The 25081-nt window shown below is 36.5% G+C and overlaps 1 protein-coding gene and 1 long non-coding RNA gene across 12 annotated transcripts in view; one reads left to right on the forward strand and one right to left on the reverse strand.

Moving 5' to 3' along the window:
• LOC140700172 (uncharacterized) overlaps positions 1 to 11263 on the forward strand; it is an 88257-nt gene extending 76994 nt beyond the window's left edge. For 3 of the 4 annotated variants that reach the window (XR_012078456.1, XR_012078457.1, XR_012078454.1), the window contains one exon: positions 8970 to 11263. This is a non-coding gene — a long non-coding RNA (uncharacterized lncRNA). Of the gene's footprint in view, positions 1 to 1126; positions 1250 to 8969 lie in introns of all 4 variants that reach the window. The other variant, XR_012078455.1, reaches the window with a different exon arrangement.
• RIC8B (RIC8 guanine nucleotide exchange factor B) overlaps positions 1 to 25081 on the reverse strand; it is a 91113-nt gene that overhangs the window by 9000 nt on the left and 57032 nt on the right. For 3 of the 8 annotated variants that reach the window (XR_001459183.3, XM_072973067.1, XM_015240623.3), the window contains 2 exons: positions 16937 to 17081; positions 7076 to 7195 (listed from right to left, as the gene is read on the reverse strand). Coding sequence is in view for 3 of the 8 variants with exons in the window: in XM_072973067.1 (XP_072829168.1) it covers positions 7076 to 7195; positions 16937 to 17081 (265 nt within the window). In the remaining 5 variants the exon portion in view is untranslated. Of the gene's footprint in view, positions 1 to 4094; positions 4179 to 7075; positions 7196 to 16936; positions 17082 to 25081 lie in introns of all 8 variants that reach the window. The other 5 variants (XR_001459182.3, XR_012078451.1, XR_012078453.1 and 2 more) reach the window with 3 other exon arrangements.

Below are 25081 nucleotides of genomic sequence, written 5' to 3' on the forward strand. Positions count from 1 at the left end.
AAACACCAGTCTGCTCTTTTAATAAAACAGCATGTTAGAGACCTATTCACCTCCCTCTAATTGAGTACTGCATAATAGTTCCGATCCTTTTATGTAACATATTTTGTTCTATGATTAGAAAAGAAGAAAAGGAGGGAACCTATGAGGCACTGCTTCCTTCAGTCACCCCCTGATTAATTCTCTGTTTTTAATGAGGGTGGTTGCTATTTAGGCAGGTTCTGTTACATACTTGCTTTGTTGACTTCTGTACAATGTATAACAAAACCCAAGATGGATAATTGGGAACCATTTCTTTGGCACAGGGATTCCTGTTCTTGATGTAAGGTTGGCTTGGAAAAAAAGAACCCTGACATTTTAAATTAGCCATTTCATATTTAATTCCCTTTCACATTTGAAAGACAGGATGAAAAATTAGTATATAAATAAAGCATTTTAATTAACAGAGCTTTTCCAAAAATGTCTGCTATAATGGAGCCTGTTACAGCCTGGAGAATGAAGCTCTGTGATCTTTGCTATAATTCCAAGTCTGACAGTGCATCTTATATGAAGATTTCAGCATCACTGGAATAGTCCATAATCCACTGAATACAGTGGATTTCCCAATAACCTGTGATATTCTTAAGTGTTTTTAACCCTTTTTTCTCACAGAAATTACTACAACCTTTGGCATTGGTTAACATGTTTAGTTACATAATATGAAAGAGTGTCCTTTGCTGATCCTTCATCTTTCATATAATGGCTTCTTAGTGCTAATTGATTTTTACTGATCTTTCAAATAAGTCTCTAACCCAGTGGGGAGGAGAGGTGTGTGGCAGCTTTTCCATAGCAAATTCAAGGTCTTCAAGCTGCATCTTTCAAAAATGATTATGAGATCCCTCCCTCAGCCTCATCATTGTGCTTTGGGGTTGGGCACAATTGGGGAGGAAGAATATATAACATAACAATATCATTCCCAAGACAAATGGATATGACATGTTGTCCACACCATGTCCTTCCACTTTGGGAGTGGCCTAAACAATCCTATAAAGAATCCTTTTAGAATACCTATAATCATTCTCTTTTCAAAATAATTAAAAGACTTTATATTAACAGAGAATCATAGCAATTTTACTGGTTTTCTTCATAGGAAGCTGTTTTTGTTTGTTTTTGAGACAAGTTATTTAGCACCTAACATGATATTTGAGAAGGGCTCAACTATGGAATGAAAAAGCAGGAATGATTGTCCTCCAAATCTTAATTTTCCTCTCAGGTAAATATGCTATCTTTGTGCTTTGCATTTATTTAAAATTTTGAGCATCTTATTAAAAATCACGCTGATAAATTTGAGAGCTATTAGTAATTTTTCAAAATAACGTAAGATCTGGAATCTGAAGACTAAGAACTGAATCTCGGCTATGTCATTAACCAGATGCCTGATCTTGGTTCAGTCACTTAATCACTGTTCCCATTTACTCTTTAGTAGAATATCCCTTGCCTAATCTAATTCATAGGGCTGTTTTAACAATCAGTGGAGAAATATATATTGAAGTACTGTTTAAACTTTAAAGCACTATATAAATACTAGCCTTTTATTATTCTCATTTCTGTTAGAAGATCACATGCAAAGCTTCTAAAAATTTGCTACCCACCTCACATACATACAGTTTGGGTAAGAAAATATAGAGAAAAAGGTTAGATATAGTGCTAAAAAAAAATTCAGTTTTATCCTTAAGGGAAGGTGTTATTTTTTTGTAATTTCTCTATAGAACTTTTCTGTCCTGTTGTCAAAAATTGGCAGGCTGACCTCTTAATATTCATTTTGCTAACTGACACTAAGTAAAACAATAGAAATGGAAGTTCTTCCATGCTCTTCCCAGTTAGAAAGACTTAAAAGTTAGAGGAAGGTGACTGAGAGCATAGAGTCAGTGGAGATTATTCTTATTTGATGTCTGTCTAACAGACAGAAGTCATTTCAGCTAGTGCTTAAACCAAGAGTTCATAGTAGTCATTCCTACTACAGAGTTAAAGGACAGTGACTACTAGTAGGCAATCCAAAGGTCACATGACATCCTACTTAGAGGTGTCTAGCCAGTGGAAGGGCCCTCTATAACCTGAAGATATACAATACTAAGTTTCTCAAAATAATTCACCCCTACCACTTCAAGGGTATTTTAGTTTAACTGGATCCAAGATCCCTTAATTGCACTTCCAAGCAACCATGCAGTGCATTTTAATGACATAGAACAACACTAACAGAAATATGATGTAAGCTATTTGTAATCTTAAAATGTTCTAGTAGCCACATTGAAAAAGATAAAATTAATTTTAATATAATCTGTTTAACCCAATATATTAAATATTATTTCAACATAAAATCCATATTAAACAACTGAGATATTTTACATTCTCTTTTTGTACTGAATCTTTGAAAGTCTAAGTATTTAACAGTTACAGGATATCCCAATTCAGACTACCCCCATTTCAAGTGTTCAGTAGGCATATATGGCTAGTGGTTACCATATTGGACAGTGTGGATCTAAAGGATTTTCTAATGTAAACAATTTTAAGATCTTTACACTTTTGTACCTATAATGTATCTCACAATACTGTAAAAATTGGATCTATTTCTGAAATATATCTGAAAAACATTTCTTTGACTAACTAATCATAAAGGCTGGTATAATCAAAAGTTATTTTTGTAAGCGGAGTAAAGTAATTTAGTTATAAGGAAAAAATTATATAATTATGACTTTCAGTCATAAATTACCTGTCCCAACTTTAATAAGTTCAAAAATCATCTTTAGATTAAAGGGGAACTATTCCTATATTTGGTACTTGCATTTATTAAGAAAGCCATGTCCCAAATACTACACAATGGCTGGCAAAAAAAAAAAAATATATATATATATGTATATATATAGGATAAGGAGTAGATAAAAGGAAGAAATGGAAAACAATTATCTATATAAATGTAAATTTTAGAAGATTTTGGTAGTAGAATATATAAGCAAAAAGGCAATGCACCTTGTTAAACTGTGATGGGGTAAGGGTAGGGTAGACGATTAATTAGTCCTGGTCCTAATTAAGAAAGTAAAGGGGATTAGAAAGGCAAAACAAAACTGAAACTTGAAATATTACTTCCCTTGGTTAGTTTAGGCTTAAGCCAATCAATTGTCTCTCCCCTTCTGTGGAGGAGGCTGCATTATTAAATGTGAGTTGTGTGCTGTAGCTAAGGTGAATGCAATTGTATTAGCCACACAGGACTTGCTTAACCACACACAATACACAATCCTCATTCTAATCTCCTGCTTAAGTTGCAGTGGCTTATTTTCCAATTCAGAAAAGGAAAGAGGAGATGGAGAGGCAGGCAAATTTCATCCCCTTTTCCACCTGTTTTCATATTAAAAATGTCAAATGAGGCTTTCTATAATCTCATGCTTCAGGGCTTAATGCTTATGTTTGATAAATATTATAATTATTTCTATATTAAAGGAATTATGTACCCCAGTATTTAAATTAGCCAGTCATGGGCCAAAGTATCTTATGGAATTCCTTTCCAGATCTGAATTTCATGGTATCTGGCCAAGAAATGGAACTGACAGGAATATACTTTAAAGTCTTTAAACCATGTAGGCTATTTTATTGAGCAAAAAATTAACCAATTTGGGAAATCAACCGTGTTCATTATTTCATTATCACATGCTGGGGAAACCATAGGGTACAAGGCACTGTACTAGCTAGACATGATGGGATTTATAGGGTTCAGGTTATTCTCAGACTCTTAAGACCTCCAGGTCCACTGCCAATTCCCTTACCTACATCTGTCACAAATACAATCCTTATACTAAAAAAAAAAGAAATCACTTGGAATACTACTGTCAGTTAGTAGTCAATGGAAAAAAAAATACCTGAGCACTAATCTATCTAGTGTCCTTGGAAATTTAGCTGAGATAAAGCTGCTCAAGTGGTGAGCAACTTGAGGCAGTGGCTATGTCTAGCACGGAGGCAACATCGAAATGTAATTTTAATCTTTGCACTGATGGTTTTACAGTTTTGGTGGTAAATAGCATCTGTACCCTACACCAGGCTCAGTAACAGTACTTGGCATGACCAACCTTAGTCATCACTTTGGTAAATGCTTTGGCACGGGCCACTGTTGCTAACCACCATCCTGGTGCAGGTCCTTCACATCTGCTCTCCTACGGATGGAAAAAAGGAAGTGTCTAGCGTCCATTCATTGGCCACATCACCTCCAATGCTATCCTTTACTTGCATGCCTTTCAATTCAGGCCCAGGAGAAAATGATTTCATTTTTAGAAAGGAAAGTTAATCAGACAAAGCTACAGTACTCTCTTAGCACAGTAAGACCTGGTGGGATGCAGAACATCCTTAGAGTGACAGTTGAGGGAACTAATCAATAACACATTGCTGAAGAGGATGATTAGGAAGTGTTCTCGCAAACACTGACTCTAACAGACAGACACAGTAGCACAGTGGACAGGGCAAAGGTCTTGAGTTCTAGAAAATGAAGTTCTTAGTTTCACTTTAGCTAGAAAGACAGTAATTGTGAAAGTGTTTGTAAACTGTGAAGGGAAATAGATTTTCACCAGTCATTAGCTTGGAAATGTTTGGGGCAATTCTTTGGGCCTTGTTTCCTCCAATGATAAATCTAATAACATACTGATTAAATGATAAAATAACTTGAGCTCTTTGGAAGAAAGATGAAGTATGTGCATAACACAGATTTATCATATTAACAAAAGTAAATTTCCCTCTACCTGGAATGAATGGCCATTTCTCCATTTGTCAATTCAGTACCTCTTAAACTTCATGGATCAGCAATAAATGCTACCTTCCCTGTGAAACAGTCCCTGATTCATCCCGACAGAATGAACTGCTCCTTTTCCTGGGTGCGCACAGTTCAACAAAGACCTTATTTTGTCATTACTTCCTTCTACCTTGTATTCAGTAATAGATTACAGCCATATCCTGCGCTAAAATGTGACTTTTCCAAAGGCAGAGGCTGTCACATTTACTTCTGAATCTCCCTCATCTTCCTAGCACAGTGCCTTGCACAGAGTTGCTGCTTAAAAATGTTCCCTGAATTGTACTAAATTTAGTCTACTTTGGCTTTATGGCATCTTTTTTTAACCTCAAAAACAAAAAAAAAAAACCCCAAAAAACAAAACCCAAAACAACAGTGAAGAGAGAGAAGAATCTTAAGACAAACACATGAGACACATAAAGAATGGCTTCATTCTTTGCATTCCTGCTTTGGAATGCCCACTGCTGATCTCCATACAGTTTTGTCATTGATTGTTATTAGTCAGAGCAAGTGTTAGAAAGCACACAAAGGCGAACAATGTAAAAAACCCACTACACATCATGGAAAAAGTCTCTTTGATTTACGACTATTCTCACAGTTGCCTTTAGCTTCAACTTTCATGGTGAAACTGGTACTATCAAAGCCAATACAAGCCATATTTGCTTTGCATTATATATGTGAAAGTCAGTACCACCTTCAGATTGAGTCGGGGGCACAGGCTGGGTGTTTACTCATCCAGGGTTTATGGGCCAGCTGGATAGCATCTGTGTTGTCTTTTAAGAATTCATATTATTGAAATGAAATTTATGAAAATGAAATTTATGCAACCCAACTGGTTCATTGTCTTCACACTAATAGATGCTCCACTTAGGTCCTTGTTAACATTTCCCACTCTAGCTTCTACCAGATGGACTCTGTTGGTTCTCATCCTAACTGCTGTACTTATACCACTGTGTTTCATTAGCCATATCAGGTCCTTTTGGAAGTACAAATCTTATTTTTATATATTCATTCAGAACTTGTTATTCTGCCTCCTACAGGTTTGTCTGTATGTAACAAATAACAATGTCTTTTGAAGATTGTGAGCATAGTTGGCTAGCTGTAAATTCTAATATTCTTGGGAAAAGGATGAAAATTCAAAAGGACTAGCTGGAAGTCGGATAAAGTCTAGTCATACTAGCTTTGTAGATAATGAAGCTACTTACTTCTATGTAACTATACCACATTACCAGCATCATTTGAAAACTTAGATTTTGTAGAGTGTCTAAATACCCTAACTTGTCACACTCCCATGTCAGCCTCTTGTTTTTGAACATTTCTACTCTAAGCTTCCTGCTGTACTCTTGTGCTTGTTGCTTTATTACACCTTTCCCTTTAATGGTTGGCATTCTGACATTCCCATTCCCATTGCTACTTCTCTTGACTGAGGGACACTAGCCTTTTCATAGCTGTTGTAAAAAAAGGAGATGACCAGAAGAAATTCACCTATTTTGTGGCAGCTGCCACCAACACACAGAAGCATTCACTCAAGATGGCTTAAAGGAGACAGTGACTCAATGTATGACTGGAAAATAGAGCAATTCAGGCAAGTGTGAAAGGAATTAATATTTTCTAATAACTCCTCCAAGATGACTGGTTGCTTATTAGTATGTATTTGACTTAATTATTTTCAAAACTGGCTATTTTCGGAGGAGAAGGAGGTGTGAAGCAAGAAGGGAAGGGAAAATTGTTTTTATAATCTCTAATTAATACAAGTGCTTGCTATCAAAAAAAAAACCTTCATTTGAGCTATTCCTTTTCACTTTTTCCTACTGGGTGCATGACATTTTGGAATTCTTGGTTTCAGAAGCAACCCAAAAAAGATAGAATTGCAAACTTGCACATCAAAAATGAAGGAAAAAAAAAAAAGAAAGCATCATGATTTGGAACAAAAACCAAAATAGACTAAAACAAAAAAAATACAAGAAGCAGCAAAATCACTGAACCTAATTCACAGCATCTTTTTGAAGACAGGGAGGTTAGTTGGTTAAATATCACAGTAGTTACTATCCTAGGTTTGAGAGTTTAAATGTTTAAGAATGCACATCCATAAGCGGCACATGTAGAAGAACCATGGTAGCCAAGAGAGATCTGAACTACTGCTGCCTGGGCCATCCTGTTCCAATCAACATGGATTTCCAGAGTTGCTGTTCTATGGTAACTCTCAGTGAGAGAGACAAAGAAATAGAACACTTTTAGAAACCAAGCAGAAAATGTATGGGAATACAATACCTGGAAAGTTTATCAAGCATGTTGACAAGTTTCATGGCTTCATATTCTTTTTGTTCTTCTGTCATTTCATCTATGGGGTTTGGCATTGGTTCCTCTAAATGACCAGTGATAAGATTAATGCTACAAAAAGAAAAAAAAGTTATGCTGTATGTTTTCAAATTATGCTCTTTCTATACTTTTCTGGTCCAAGTTGTAAGTTACAATAAGAAAGAGTATAATAGCCAAAAAATTGGCAATAGCAATTTTATGGTATAGAACTGCTATAGGTATTCTTTAAAAATTGACTTTTCCTACTAGTTTGCTTTGGGAAATGGGTGACAGCTAACTTGCCAACTTTTTTTTTTTTAAAGGCATGGCTGCTTTTTAAAAATAAGAAATTTGGTGCCGTTAGGATAAATATCTTTGGATGCACAGCTTAATTAATTATATAGGGGACAAATGATTTCAGAGAAGGAGAAATCTATTTTGTGATACAGCATAAAACAAATATGTCAAAAAAAATTGGAAAAATGATGACAGAGAGGTTGGAATCTGAAAATGAAAGCATGCCAATTTATAATCTCAGAAAATTAGTCCGTTAGTGAGACCACAGAAGGCAATGAGTGTTTAAATAATAGAAGATAAAGCAGAAGAACAATTTTAGATTTGATCTAACCTAGATTAAAAAATGAATGAAATCTAGTCTACCAAGAGACAGGTATACCATCTGGCTTTCTGGAAACAGATTTAATAAAGTACTTAAAATTAATACATTCCATAAACTTTGTATGAAGTTCTAATACCAAACCAAGCTATCCTCTCAGATAAAAGCCACATTTTTTTTTTGAGGAGGTGAAATAAAAGATAATTCTTTCAATGGCTGCTAAATATCTATAGTTTGAACAGCTTTCTAGAGAAGCAGACAAGAGGTTATAGCATTTTCTACCAGCCAAGTACAGACAGTATGTTTTTAATGATCAAATGAAATATCCCTGCAAACAGCAAATTGCCAATAAATTACTTTCTAGGGTCCACAAACACAAATACTTTCAGGGGCCAGGCCTTAAGGAGAAGCAAGTGAGTGAACTGATCAAGTATAAATAATGCAGAGTGTGAGCACTGGGGTAAAATGGAGAGCAGCACTAGCCTAAATGGGGGGAAAACATCATGCGAGCCCAAACCAAGACACTGCAATCAGTTAGATCCTCTGGTGGCTAGCTTGCCCGCCCTGCTTAAGACCTTTACTTGGACAAGTTGACTTTCTTCACTGAGCAGGGCTTCTCTTACTTGGAGCAAGGGCTAGGTCACTGAGTACTATTACCTGTTGCTGGAAGATTTCTTTTTCTACATTCCTCAGTGGCTACCTGACACACGGATTCCTGTGGAAGGACTCAGTGCTCACCATCCTTAGGAACTGGATCTAAAACATGTTTTGCCATTCTTGCATAAGATCTTTGTCTAGAGCCATGGTTAAAAAACTTTTTTCCTTCAAAGCAATGGAACCCCGCACCCTTCTTATTTTAACAAATGAAATCTACACAGAAAGCTAATTTATGAAATAGACAAAAGTGGAACTGCCCAGGCAGAAGAGGCCAGGAGTGAGAGCCCAGAACCCTTCTGTTTGTCCACACTCACTTGCTTCCTCTTAAGGTACCCCCTAAAAGGCACTTTCAGGAACTCTGGGGAAATAGTGTGAAAACCCACAGGCTTGTCAGTGATTCTGCGCCTTGGCTGTACATTCGAATCACTTGAAGAGGCCTGGGTCTCACTGGAGATCAACTAAATCTGTTTTTGTTTTTTTTTTAACCCCCCCAGGTGATTGTGATACACAATGAGGTTAAGAACCACTGGGCTACAGTACCTACTTGAGATACTCATTGTGTGCCACTAGCCCCTCTTTTTTTTTTTTTTTCAGGTGCTCATAAGAGAAGAGAAAAAGGCCTCTAAGTTAGTGACCATTAACAAAAACGCTAAGTGGGGTCATCACATCTCCCAGAAGTCAAGAACAAAGAGGACCCAGACAAGGCTTCTGAGAACTACAGGGCTTTCAAGAAGTATCTAGATGCCATACTGAAAATTCAGTTCCACTATCCATCTGTTATTTGCTTAGGCATATAACAATGGTATATATTTTCACTGGTTTCTTTTCTGCTGCCTGCTAAATTAGAAAACTAGTCTTATAAATAAGTAAAGGTGCTTATTATAGGCACATACCATTTCCCAAGCAGACAAAGGAAAGAGGGCCTTAGAAGAAAGCATAAGGGAAGGTAGTAGGTATGTTAACTATGTAGATTATGCTCATTTGTCCCTTGAGAAAAGGCTTCTCTCCTCAAGTTCAATGGAAGGGTGACTTAAAAAATCAGATCTACAGACAGTTTTAGAATATAATGACATTAGCACAAGCCATCATGTGCCTCAGGGGAAAAAATAAGTCTCAGGAGGACATACTGGTCAGCTTTGTGGTATTGTGGATACAACAGCACACAAAGTTAGGACATGAATTCCTGGACTGGCACATCTGATTCTTTTCTTGGTTCTCTTAAGGGCTTAGTGGAAATGATATCTCTTTTCCATAAGCTGACCTCAAGTTTTGCTGCTGCTAAAATGATTTAATGGCTTGCTCTGAAATTAGCTACTATAGTCACAAAATTCTTTGTTCACTGAGCATAAAAGTAGCAGCCAGAAATTCACTCTTACAGAGTAAGAACTTACCATCCTTTACCAATGCAGTAAAACATTCCAAATCCTCAAAGTCACTCCAAGGATTCAGGTTTCATTTTTTTCCTTTAAAGACACATTTTTTTCTCCTGGTACTAGAAGAATGTAAACAATGCCACAGAAAACAAAAGTTGGGACACTGGACTATGCCATTCTCTTATAGGTAAAATGCCAGTTGTGCTGGGGGCAGGAGGCAGGCTTGGATACTATCTCCCCTCATGCTCCCCACTTCAAACCAATCTCATGTAGTTTCCCTACCCAGAGAAAGAGAAAGCAAATAGTAGTCACCACCACAACAATGGAGTGAGGTTTCATAAAATAGATGAGTTTTTGGTTGGACAAACACTTGCCACCTTTATAACCTCAAACAGTACATTGTCTGAGTCTTAACTTTTCCAGGTTTCAGGATCTTAACAAACACTGAAATTATGGGACCGGTTTTTTGTTCCAAGGCTCTGACTCCTAAGATGCTTTAAGTATACTAACTGGTGGATATTTTATTGGGTAATATTATATTTATCATAACTTTTCCCACCATGTCTCTGCTCCCCTCCTCCATCTTTGTAGCACTCTAATCCTGTGATTATGTGTCTTCCAGTTAGGTGACAAGAAGTATCTGAACTTTTATCTGTGTATATGTGTGATATTTCATTGAGAATTCTGTATTATATAAGGCCATTATATGAACTGACAGCAGCTATGGGCCTGGAGACAAAAGCATTAAGACATACTAAAAAGATATAAGTATATGAACATATGCATCAAAGCTGAATTATATTTCAAGACTTTTGCTCTTCAAATTGTTGCCTTATTTGGCCAACATCAACAATACTATACTAGTTCACTTAACAAAAAAAAGCGATTAAATGTTCCCTGAGCTGTATGGAAGTTAACTTCTATCTCTAAAAAATGCGGGTTACATTTTATTCAAAGCATTATGGTTAATAAAGAGGCTATAAGGTCAGATCCCTGCAGGGGCTAGGCAGATAAAATGAATGAAAAGAATATGTTATCAGATCAAAGGTATGATCTGATATGCCTGATGTGACAGGGACCACAGCCACTCAACTCCATCAATCAGCTGCCATGTGAGAATGCAGGCCTAATGTTATCAGAACTTCTGGCTTTTCAAAAGAAGTTAGAAATCCAAATTTTCATCTGAAATATCTGAATTCTTATTTTAAGAAGCACTATGTAAAACAAAAGAATAAAAACACAAAACCAAATAACCAACGCAACATCAGGCAAGTCAAGCAGAACCTACTTGTGGGCTAAATGTAGCCTATGGGCTGAAAATTTGCAACCTCTAACAAAGGGATCAGGATTTATGGGAAAAGACATTTATGAGCCCAGACTGTCAGGGAAGAAGAGGGCAGGTGGGGTGGGAAAGGAGACATTATATGCAAATGAAATTAGAAATGCCTTTCCAGGAAAAACTCTCCATAGTATCTGCCGCCCACAAAACAATAAAAAGAACAGAGTGGATATTTACCATATCCTGTTTTTCTTGAACTCCATTCCCTGGCTCCCATTCCCCAACTACATGTATAGCTTGATAAGGGCAAGGACCTCAGTTGTCTTGGTATCCTAATGCTGAGAAGGGGCTGACAAACTTAAATTTATTCAACAACTTAAAATATTATTCAACAAAAATTTACTGAGCGCCTACAGTATGCCAGGCATTATTTTGGGGACATCTCAGTGAACAAAAAAATTTCTCTCATGGAGCTTTATCTTTTAGTGGGGAAAACAGACTAAATGAATAAGTAAATTATATGGTATGTTAGAATGTGCTAAGTGCTATGAAGAAAAAAGAGCAATATAAGGAAAGAAGTGCAAGGTGGAGGGTGAAGGTAGGAATTGCAATTTTCAATATGGGGACAGAATAGCCTTCACTAAGAAGATTGTGTTTGAGTGAAGACTTGAAGGAGGTGAGGGAGTGAGACACGCGGCTATTGATGGTCAATGCAAAGGCCTCAGAAAGAAGTGTGTCTGCCGCATGACAAACAATGAAGAGCCCAGTGTGGTGATAGCACAGTGAAAAGGGGTGCAAGCACACCACTGCAGTGACTTTGGTTTTTAAACATTGTAGAGTTTGGGCAGTGATAATGTCTGACTTACATTAACAAGAATTACGCTGGCTGCTGTGTTGGGAACAGACTGAAGACTCACAAAGGTAGAAGCAACAAGACCAGTTAGGAGGCTAATTTAAAATGATCCTGGAGGGAGATAAAATTTTAGCTTGGACTGGAATAGTAGCAGTGATGGCAGTAAGGAATGACTGGATGCTGAATGTATTATGAAGGTAAAGCCAGAATTACCTGACAGATTTAATTGAATCAGAATGAACTGAATAGAACTTACAGCTTTTGGGGATATCAGGGTTTATAAAAATATTTTTTCTTTCCTTAATTTTCTGCTTTGGTTATATCAAAGAAAGATAACAGATGCTCCAAGAACAGGGAAACCATGTGAAGGGCAAACTCATCTCTCCCTTTGATTGGCTTGAAGAAGAATATATATAGCAGTTAAGACAAAAGCTTTGACTTCATACCTGTTAAGACGGCTATCCTATTGAAAAAAACAACACAGAAACTAGTAAGTATTGGCGAGGATGTGGAGAAATTAGTACGCTTATTATGCATGGCTGGTGGGAATATAAAATGGTATGGAGCACCTCAAAAAATTAAATATAGAACTGCCATATGATCCAGCAATTCCACTTCTGGATATATACCCAAAAGAAGTTAAAGCAGGGACTTGAACAGATATCCGTACACTCATGTTCATATCAGCATTATCCACAACAGCCAAAAGGTGGAAACAACCCAAGTATCCACTGATGGATGAACGGATAAACAAAATGTAGTATGTACATACAATGGAATGTTATTCAGCCTTAAAAAGGAAGGAAAATTTGACACATGCTATATAATATGGATGAATGTTAAAGACACTAGTCACAAAAGAACAAATGTTCTATATGATTTCACTTATATGAGGTCCTTAGATTCTACTTATATAAGGTTACTAGTCAAACTCATATAAACAGAAAGTAGAATGGTAGTTACTAAGGGCTGTGGGGAGAGGGAATGGATAGAGTTTCTGTTGGGAAAGATGAAAAGTTATGGAGATGGATGGTGGTGATGGCTGCACAACGTTAATGTATATAAATTCCAAAAAAAACACCAGCTCTGGAGTTAGGCCACCTGACCACTCATTAACTCACAGACAAGTCCTGGAAACCACTGATCTTTAGTTTCCATACCTATAAAATGGGGATAACCTTATCCCAAAGGTTTGCTGTGAACATTAAATGAAATAATATCAGGAAAGTTCTTAGAACAGTACCTGACACCTATTAGGTACTCAATAAACACATCAGCTATTATTATTAGCATTAAGTGAGCTACTTGCTAACAAATAAGTCAGAAGGCCTTTGATGATCCAGTGAGTTAGTCTATTAAGTTAAATCATCATTATGGAGCTGCAGGGGCAGTCCTCATTAACAAAAGAAGCCACACAACAACTAGGTGTTTTGTGGAGTTTGCTATGGTTAAATCCAGACATAAGACAGTTTGAAGAGACACCAGTTAATAATGGTGACTGAGGTGAAAATGTCTCAAGTAATCTGAGAGTTACAATATAAATATAAGACTGATTCCACATTAAAGAAGTAGAGAAGTTATGAAACAACATCCTACTCCAAGTATTTGCATCCTATTAGCAATGCGAAGAAACAGGGTAATGGGGTGTAATTCTTTCACTTATTTTATCAAATAGTAAGTGTCTATCATGTATCAGCCATACAAACAGACAAACTAAATACATATACATACACAAATACCAAGCTGCATGTAGGCAACTTAAAAAGCTCCAAATTACCTTTTTAAATTATAGTGCTTTATAATGCTTCCTGTGTTGGTCTGCTGGATTAGAGTAATATCCTTGATATAAAGAATATAGAAAATTATGGTTGTGAATCTATAGGAGATGAAGCCTAAAGCAAAGCTCAATACTGTAGTTCAGCTAACACACCTCTTGCTGGCCATTTACCCAAATTAAAATACCAAAGAAAAATTAAAGAATTCAACTTTGAAAGTGTAAAACTGGTGTGACTGTAAATATCACAAAGGCTAGTTAACCAGTATACATAGCAGAAGGGGCAAAGATTTTACTTTCAAGTCTAGTCTTTAGAGGTCTGAATTTAGGTTGTGTTTCATTGCTTACAGTAAATAAATTCCAGTTCCTAGAAATGCTAGTTAAATCCTATTACACATAAATGTATCACCACAGTCCAAACTAGGCAAAGAGAAAGATCTTCAAGTCCTAGTTTGTGGTTCATTTACTTCAAGAAGTATTAAAACCAAAGATATTTTTTCATTTGTGTAGCCCTATCATATGGAGACAGTTATAATGGAACTTTACTTAAAGCAGCATGACAAAAGAAAAAGTCTTTTGTGCTGAAGAAACTATCTATACTGCTAAGAGATATATGTTCAAGAAGGAAACCATTCTTGAGCTTGCTTAGTTTAATGATTTTAATCTTTTGGGTGTGGTTGTGAGCTAGTGTGGGGTGTTAAGAATATAAAGAGGTATCCTAGAATTCTGCCCTCCTTGGCCATCCCTTCCTTCTGCCCCTCCACAGCACAGCCCTTTAAAGATACTTTTTTTGACCCATAGACTCCTATATAGCATACCCTGCCTGAAAGCAACTGGTCTAAAATGAGCCAAACGTCATTAGATACACATCTTTCAATTGATGCTCTGAATGCTGTACCAATACCACCTATAAAGTCAAGGGGCCTCTATGCTCAGAGGCATAAAAGAAACAGGTATGAAAGTTAGAATTTAGAAATTTGGTTTCTTTCTGATACAGGACCAAAGCTTATCTGAAAACCTTAAATAAACACAGCTAGACATACACCAAAAACCTGTGTGGCGTGTAACTTGATTCTATGTGTGTGTTTTGTCTAAGTGTGTTAGTTGTAGAAAGCCATTTCCAGTCCATTAAATACATTTATTTTGACACAGAAAAGACCGTTGTGATATTAACTGTGTCTCACAGCCTGAATGTATGCTCCATACAATTCTTAGTTTCAGATTCCACTGAAGGATTACAGGTTACCTTGGTGCATTAATCAGAATCCACTTGCATTTCTGACAATGCGATGAAGGCCAAGTGGATGAAGGGTACTTTCTCTGCTTCTGCCAATACCAGCACTGTGAATAAATGCACCATAAGAAAAGTAGACTGTGGTCCTGGGAGCGCTGACTGGTGAAGAGTAATCAGCGGGTAGGGGAGTAAGAGATTCTTTCAGATGCTGACTTTCTAAGCTTGACTAGATTGGGAGGTTTTCATAACAATTTTCATAACAGTTTTTAAGGAAGAAGTTCTTTGAGCTCTGTGATCACTACACAAAGGACTGTCTTGCTTGCAAAGTGCTTTGTTCACCACTCCTTCTGTGGGACCATTTTAGTAAGTATTTTAAATGAACAAATGAAACATCCCACCACACTGTTTCACCTGAAAGAGGCAAGAAATAAACAGATGCAAATCTATCTGAAGGGGGAAGATGTGATGCTATATGAGAAAAACATACACATGTAATGAGCAATGCTTAAGAAACACAGCAAGATTTCACAATGGTGATTATTCTGGCCACAGTAACATACCATTCTTATGTATGGTACTGGCCAGATCCAAAGGCTGAAAAAGATTTCAACCAGGGATGTAAGGCCTAAGTATAGAACCTTTCTAACACAGAGAGCCATGACAATAACAGTATCAAACATCATGGTCCTTGATTTAAACAAACGGTACTCTACTGAAATCTAACATCATTCCATGATGTAACACATTTCTGTTTCCCATGTTATTGGGAGAGACCCAGTGTTCTTGTACTTTCTCTGAGCCCCTTCTTGCTATAGTAGCATTCTTGTGCTTGCTAGATATATGACCATCATCATTATAGAAGTCATCTACCAAACAAAATCAACAATACACATTGAAATGCAATGATATCAACCATCCAAGAGTACTCAAGAGTTTTCTACCTTAGTTGACTATGTCCACATACCCTAGGACACACTGAATGCTGAATGTAATTTCTACCTTCATTAAAAAATGAGGCTTTTCAAGTGGTATATTTTAATGTCTCAAATAGATTTTCTTTTACCTTCTGACAACCCATTATTTTCATGTCAATAAGGCACAGTCTATACTTTTTAAAGGGCCTAATTTTGCAGATAATGATTTTCAGTCCCTGATCAACTACTACATGATTCATACCACCCTCTAGAAGACTGTCAGTAGAAAACATAGCATATATTAATATCATTATTGATAATGCCGTATGGGGCATCCTAACGTTCAGTAATGAAAACCAGAAAACGAGCTTAAATGACTCCTAATAAGTGAACACTATGAAATTTACCTGGGGTTGGAGTTGAGAGGGGGATGAAAGGATTGGAAGGGAAAAGAAGAGAGAGGCGGTTTGTTTTGGGATAAAAAACAATCAGTGTCTTTAATTTGTAAGCACTGACTCAGGGAAAACGTGACAGAGTCTCCGGTTTGCCTATCCAGCATTCTAATGCCTCCGTTAAAAGATGATTCCCTAAGTATTTGATTAAACCCTATTGTAGAGCCAGACTTCTTCCCTTTTCCTGGTAATGTGCCTTTTGCTTTATTTTATTGACTCATCAGGGCTTTTATGCAACAGGAAAGATCAGAATGTATGGAACCTACATTTAGATTTCTGAGAAAGACGGTAGCATCAAATAACCAACTTAAATACTTGGTCTTGGTTATACCTTATAAAATCTCAACCTATGAAAAGGAAAGCACAAAATAAGCAACAGTATCTTTTAAGTATATGACGGTAGATATCTAAGAACACTACCTCTTTTAATACTTAGGATAATGAACATGTTGAAAATATCATGCAGCAGAACATTTCCTGCAATGTTATCCTTCCTCAATCACTTGAAGTCATTCTCTAAAGCACTGGCTGTGAAACTGCCTCTAAAAACACTATTAAACAGAAGGCTTCCAAATCCACAAAAGAAAAGAAATACTTGGAAATTGAAAGACAAAGGAAGTGAAAGGCAAATAACCAACTCAAAGGCAGACATAGCTAGATAAAAAGAAATATGATACTATACTTTGGTTTTGCATTTTTGTATTCTTCAGTGTCTGTGTCCTCATCCTCTGAGTACCAATTATCTCCTCTTCCTCCAGCCAAGAGGCCCCTGGCCGCCAACAGTCCTGCAGCATTCCCATAGCCAGTGTACTTCAGCAGGCTATCCACTGCAAAAACAGAATAGATTTTTAGACAGGAAACAGGAATCCTTGGGTGCTCACTATAATCACCAACTACTCACCAACACAGGGAGGTTGGAGATATATGCCACGGCAATAAATCTTAAAATTGAGAGGTTTTCAAAGTGTGATAGTAGCAGTCTCTGAGGAGAGACTTTTTTTCAGGTATCAGAAATTCAAATGGAGCTGTTTTGAATATACTTTGTGACAGGAGTGGGGCCTTTGTGACCACGGGGCCACCCATAGGGTAAAGGGTGATGTTTTAAGTTTCTGATCTCAAATATTATTTCTTAATCCAGTTTCAGAGACATGATGACTAGAAAGTTAATAAAAGCCAGACTGGGATTTTAGCACTTAATGTAAAATCTTTCTTATTCCCTTTATAAGAATTGGAGGGAAGGAGTATAAGAAATAAGAAAACTTGAGGATATTAGCAAATGGGACAGGCTAAGTTACTGCTTTTTCAAAGAAGTCAGCAACAATATGTAAGTACATGCTACCCATTGAGAAGGCAGGACCAGGAGTTGATGGATTTTAATAATGGTTATATCACTTACTAGCAAGTTGATCTTGGGTAAATTATTTTGCAGCTCTTTACTCCAACTGTCAAATCTGGAGAATTGGAATAATATCTACCTCACAGGTAAATACATGCAGAGTGCTTAGAAAACTATCTGGTACAAAGTAAACACATATTCTTTTTCCCTGGTAATATTAGGTAAAATGTAAAATGGCAATTTTAGGCTTATCTTAGTCAACAACGACTACAACCAAAAAAACCCAGTGAAGCGTTTGGGGCAGGTCCTCTATATTACTTGTCATCGTTCATCAGTGTAAGGGGAACCCTAAACTGTAGGAATTTCTTGATTTCTAAATACTTTAAAGGAAGGTACTAAGCAGCCACTAGCAGCTTTATTTAGAAACACTTTCTTTTCTTTAGGTACAGTTTCAAGGTGAACACGAGAACATTCAACCAAAAGATAAAAAATGGCAAAAGTTACTTAAGGCTTTCAAAAAAATATGTCATTCTAAAGACAACTGTAGGAAACAAAACAAAGCACTACATATCTTATCCACGTATAAAGTCTTCCATAAAATCTACATCTGAAATACTACCATAATTCAGATAACTTACCTCAAAAAAGACAAAATAAAGCTGGAGAAGATTCAGAAGAGGGCATTTAAAATGAACTTGGGGACCTGTAAGGGGCAGTGGATAAGGAACTAGATGGGTAAGGAAAGGGGATACATACAATCAGTATGAAATCATGAAAGGCATGGATAGGATGTAGGGTGAATAGTCAAGATAGAGCTCTTCATTAAATTTTCAAATACTTGAACTGGAGGGTACTTCCCTTGACACTGAAAATAGGGAGTTTAGAGGCAAATAAAAGGAAGTCCTGCTTTCAAAAGATGCTGCAAACTGGTGAAATTCGTACAAAAGGAAATAAGGATTAATTATGTAAGTGGATTAAATAAAGTTTTACACTAGTCACTTTCAACTATTTTCTGAGTTAAAACCTACTGGTAACTGTGGTCTCTTTGGTAATAATTCTCAGTGGGTACTGAGTAGAATCATTAGAATTTAATGAGGGGTCATGGTGGTATAATCTGAAAGCCCTCTAAATAAATCTGATATGCCCTCTCTTGCCACCAGTGCCTCCACAAGATGGAGTGATTTAGATAAATTAGTGGACTCTTAATGAGTTATTACGGGAAGTGACTATCCACTGTATACAGGTATTCTTAATATTCATGACCTTGATGACATGGTCAGATACAAAGTCACTGAGGCCGAAGGAGAACAGATCTTAACCCACATGATAATGATCCATTGTAAGTTTTTAAGTTTATTTTTAAACAAATAAGGATGTTTAGTGATTCTAGAAAAGAAATAATAACTGAAATTGTGAAAGTCCAATTTGAGATGATGTGAATAAATGGTTTAAAAAAGTATACCTAAAAAATATAATAGCAACAGTAAAAAAAAAAAAAAAAGAAACAATGTAAATAACCACCTACAATGGCTAAAGATTAAAACAGTTTAAGAATGCAGAGTTTATGAAAGGCCAAAACAGATTAAAAAGAAGTCAGCAGAACACTAATTAACCTGCTTTCTTATGCAGAAAATCCTCCTGGAAGTTAATAATAGAAATACCTAGCATTTTTACGAAAATAATGTTTACTGCTCATTCACTGGGACAAACATTTTGTCCACCTCTGTGTCAGTTTGAGTTTACAAAGACTATTTTAGACATACCTTGCCTTTAGAATATGTAGATGAGGCTACAGCCAATAGTTTAAAAATAAAATGAACTTTTGCTTAATAGGATAACATACTTAAAAATGGAGGTTGGGGAAGAGGAGACAAATGGAATACAAAATCCTTACAGTGAGAGGCATTTTCTTTGTGAAGTTCTGACTGACGTTATTTGGTGGAATGTTTCTAGTGACTTTTTAGTCTATTTTCAAATATACTATAAAACATCCTATTTGATATTGGGAAAGTAGTGAAAGGAAAATGGACTGAATTTGGATGTTAAGGTGAGCTGCTAAGGCAAACAAAAGACCTTCTGGGTGGTCCTTAAAAAATAAAAGAAACATAAATTTTTTTTTTTCCCACAGTACTCATCCATGCAGTTAGGCGAAACTGATGCAGAAGGAAACATCAGCATTCAGTCAGAAAGTTGCAAGAAATATTTCACCATAATTTTATCAGGGTGCTGGAGGGCACTAGGAACAGAAGAAAGCAACCACAGCAACACAGTGCAAAGTCAGAACTGTACTGGTAGTAATGGCATTATTGTTTATACAAACATGGGTTTTATCACACTCTACTATGAAAACAACAAAGGGGGTTTTGCTCTCTTATTAAGGAGAAAGAATGGCAGAGTCAGATTCTACCCAGAAACCATCCCCCCTTCTGTTACAAAGAGAAGGATTTGCAGTCCTTTTCCTTTCAGTTAAATACTGTGACTTTTTGAAATCCTATGCTCGAAGCTTCCTCAAACTTGTCTTCCTATTTCAGTCTCACACCCTTCCACTCCTTGTTCCACACAACTACCTATTATATCTTTGTAAAGCAAAAATATGATGTTACCACCTTCCTGGATAAAACCTCTAATATCTTACTCCCTAAAGGCTAGAGCTCAAGTTCTAAAACAAGGCCTAAAGGGATTCTCATTTTCTAGCCTCTGCCTTATTTCCCATACTCATCTCCTGTTACTCCTGTGCACTATGGATTCCTCACACTTTGAACTAGTCTCTTTTCTTTACATACCAAGTCTAGTTCACATTTCTCTGACCTTGTCCACACCAACTGATCATTCCTTCTTCCAGGTTGCTATAGTACCTGGCACATTCCTCTCTTATAGCACTTACCACACTGTACTAAAATTATTCCTTTATGTGGAGAAATCCACAAGATAGTGTATTCATCACACTGAATTCATAGAGGGCACAAATGTTTGCTCTTTCATTAAAGATTTAAGGGTACTATCCGTAAGCTACTTTGTTAAACACTGGGGATCCAAGCACCCCAATGTTCTTAGCAGCACTATTTACAATAGCCAAGACATTGGAACAACCTAAATGCCCATCGACAGATGATTGGATAAAGAAGCTGTGGTATATTTACACAATGGAATACTACTCAGTCATAAAGAGAATAAAATAATGCCACTTGTAGCAACATGGATGGACTTGGAGAATGTCATTCTAAGTGAAATAAGCCAGAAGAGAAAGGAAAATACCGTATGATATCACTCATATGTGGAATCTAAAAAAAAAAAGACACTTACTTGCAAAACAGAAACAGATTCTCAGCCACAGAGAACAAACTTGTGGTTACTGAGGGGGAGGGGATAGGAGAGGATAAATTGCGAGTTAGAGATTTGCAGATACTAACTGATTTATATAGAATAGATAAACAACAAGTTCATGTTATATGGTGCAGGGAACTATATTCGATATCTTGTAGTAACTTATGGTGGAAAAGAATATGAAAATGAATATATGTATGTTCATCAATGACTGAAGCATTGTGCTGTACACCAGAAATTGAAACACTGTAAACTGACTATGCTTCAATGAAAAAATATATATATACAAAAAAATTGGGGGAGACATGATCTCTGATATAAAAAAACTCAATGTCTAGAATAAAAGTTTGACAAATAAAAAGTCACAATAGATGTCAAAAGTATTAAAAACAGAAAGTAAAAATGGTACAAGGCAGAAAATGATGAACTCTGCCTCAGATGATCTTCACAGAGATGATGCTTAAGGTGACCTTCAAGAATACAGAAAGCTCACTAGGCTAACAGAGATGGGAGAGACATTCCATGCCAAAGGACATCTGCCAAGCCATGGAGATATGCCAAGAAATAGTGCAGGTAATGAGGCAAAAATAAAGAATTTCGTATGATTAAGCAGAAAGTGTAGGGCAGGAGTGAATTTAGAATACACTATAGAGGTAGGCCATGGAGGTAAAATTTAGATTTTATCATGCAAGTAACAGAGAATCACTGAAAGCTTTATGAGGGGGAATGGCAAGATCATATATGTATTTTAGAACAGTCCCTCTGTTAGCCATGTGGGAGACAGAATGAAGAAAACCTGACCAGAAACAGAGGGATATGATTATTTTAATAGTTTATTAAGAGAGACACAGATTTGGAAATTCCCCTCAAATAGGCTGAAGCAGAAGCCAAAGGAGGGGAATGAGACCACTCAGGGAGCAACGTAAGGGAGGACAGGGTTAGAAGATGACTTTAGGGAACACTGGCAATTAGATGTGGACAAAAATAGCAGTTAGCAAATCAGACTTTAAACAAAGAATAGAGAGGTGGGTCAAAGGAAATCTAGGAGTGTGTGGTAGCACAGAAACAAAGACAGTGTTTAATGGTGTCAACTGTTAGGAGAGATACAATAAGACAAAGACTAAAAATATCCATTCCTTTTGAAACTTAATTTGTGATTTTCCTGAGAGCATTTTCTGTGGAATCTGGGGAGTACGGAATTGTGGAAAAGCCTTACTTTCAGCAAGTTGAAGCCTGAGTGGGTAATAAGGATCCTGAAAAGAAGAACAAATCAGTTTTTCATGCTAACATGTGAAGGACAGTGACATGAAGATGTACAAAGACTGAGGAAAACACAGGGAGAGTTAACAAACAAAAGAACAGAGGGTAACGATGGAACAAGGCTTCTGAGAAGACAGGAAGAGAAAAGATCAATGGGAGGGGGAGACTGTTTAGCTCCAAGCTAAAAAGACACCTATTCCCTTGAAATAAATGAGACAAAAATAAAGTTATAAAGGTGTGGGGCTATGTGCTGAGGGAATCCTAGCCTTAATTTACCTCTGTAATTCAGCACCTACTCTACAACATACCTAACACATACTGGGAATTATGAATGTGTTAAAAGGCTGGGGGGTTAGGGTGGAGGAGAAACCCCACAAAGGCAGGGAGTTGTTTTACAAATTATTTTCTTTTCTTAAACTAAGTAAGGCCTGTATTTAGGCTCCCTGTAGAAAGTACACAATTTGCAGAGCAGATAATTAAAATTCAGTCTTGTCGGTGTTCAACAATACAAGTTGGCAGCATGAGCACATGTTTGTCGCTATCAGTTGGAGATACAGCTTAGCCTGGCATAGATGGCACTTGGATGGCTTTTTCTGTGCCAAGTCTTCCATAAAATTTTGCTCTTTGTATCTTGCCCATTTAATTTTTCCTTCTTAATCTTACTCTGTGTCCCTAATCCAATTGGACTGCTGTCTCTACTTACTGGTGTGACTAAGTGTCTAGATCATGGTACCTTAACTTTCAAACTTAGCTTTGAGTGTCCTTAAGAGGAAAGTTCAGTTATTCTAATAAATTATTTTAAATTTATTTCATTTTGATATAGTCTGCCTCCAAACCCAGCCAAAACTCCCAAATCTGATGACTTTTAAGTTGAATATGGACTACAGACTTTCTTTTGGGGGGGGGCGGGGGCTGGAAGATTTTAAATTAGAATTAGTTGACAGCATTTAAAAACTGGGAGATTTTATGTCAAAATCCAGAGTGCTGGCTTCTCTTGAAAAATCTAGAAGATATGGTAACACTGGCCACATGTTCAAAGTAGTAATCAGCTGGAGCTAAACAGGAGCAAGGTCCTCTTTCCAGTCCTCCCCAGACCCCTTGCTCCTCCGCTTCCAACCCACTGTTTCCTCAACAATGAGCTAAGTGTCAGTTTTCACTTATCATCTTATGTTCAGTCCATTTGACTTACTTTATTACCAGCCTGGCACTTGCAGGCATCTGAGTTTGCAATCCTTGATAAAGAAAGTAAATAAAATGAAGGCAGAGATCTTGGTTATCTTGTGTACCTCTGTATTCCCTGGGTCTAGCTCAAAAAGTATTTGTTGAATAAGTGAATTATTATTTCAGAATACATCTACTAAATTTAAAATCAAATTGGAAGGAAAAGCATATGAATATATATGGGTCTGTTAATGATCAATTGAAAAAGATGCAATTTTGCCAACATGGGTTGGCTTTGGGCTCAAAGTTAGGACTATGAAACCTCAAATACTGGGTCCTGGGGGGAAAAGCTAACCATTTCAAATAAAAAATAATTAACAAATTCATTTATAAATGTATATACCATATTTGTTATGATGTTAACTCATTAGTAAAGTGATTAGATATATAATTTATATATTCAGATATATAGAATTATTTAAGTATATATTTAGATATATAATTTACATATTTAGATATGTAGACATATAATTATGGAAGAAATAAAATTTTCCCCTCTTAAAAATTTTACAAGTACACAAGAAATGCATGCTCAGTGAAAAAAGAAATTACAAAACATAGAGAACTAAAAAAAGTCACCAGTCATCCTACTACTTAGATGTAACAATGAATAATATTTTGATGTATATTTTGATAAACTTTTAAATGAATAGATACATGAGTGGCTCAGACTTATGCATATACATACATAATTATACTTTAAAAACAGCTAATTTCTGACCTCAGACAAATTTATTCAATTCAGCCAGTATTTAAAGAATATTATATGCAAGGCACTATTCCAGTCACTTACTTTCAAGATATAATATCAGTCTTTTTTCAAAGTCATGAAATAATTGAATTGTTTAAAAGTAGATGTTAAATAAACTAGTCTATGATAATAGTTGGAGATAATTACAGTTACCCTTTGAACAACATGGGGGTTAGGGGTGACAGCCCTCCATGCAGTTGAAAATCCTTGTATAACTTTACAGTTGGCCGTATGATCCAGCTATCCCACTTCTAGGCATATATCCGAAGGAAATGAAATCAATATCCCCAAGAGATATCTGCACTCCCATGTTCACTGCAACGTCATTTACAACAGCCAAGATATGGAAACAAGCTAAGTGTCCATCAACATATGAGTGGATAAAGGAGATATGAGTATGTGTGTGTATATATATGCAAGTGCGCGCGCGTGCACACACACACACACACACACACAGAGCTGACCCTTAAGCAACACAGGGGTTAGGGGCACCCCTGAAAATCTGTGTATAATTTTATAGTTGGCCCTCCACATCTGCAGTTCTGCACTCACAGACCTAATCAACTGCAGATCCAACCAACCACGGATCATGTGGTACTGTAGTGTATATTTATTGAAAAATATCCACATCTAAGTGGACCTGAGCCATTCAAACCCATGTTGGTCAAGGGTCAACTATGTATAAAATGAAATATTATTTAGCCACCACAAAGAAGGAAATACTGCTATTTGTAACAACATGGATGAACCTAGAGAACATGAATGCTAAGTGAATAAGCCAGATGGAGGAAGACAGATACCATATGATCTCACTTATATGTAGAATATAAGGATGTCTCTATAATTTTGTTCAGATGATTGCAGAACCTGGAAAAGCTATTGCTGCTACTGATGCATAACATACTGCTATTGGTCTTTTTATATAAAAAATACAT

The sequence above is a fragment of the Vicugna pacos genome, chromosome 12 (genome assembly GCF_048564905.1).
Source record: "Vicugna pacos chromosome 12, VicPac4, whole genome shotgun sequence".
In the NCBI taxonomy this organism is placed as follows: Eukaryota; Metazoa; Chordata; class Mammalia; order Artiodactyla; family Camelidae; genus Vicugna; species Vicugna pacos.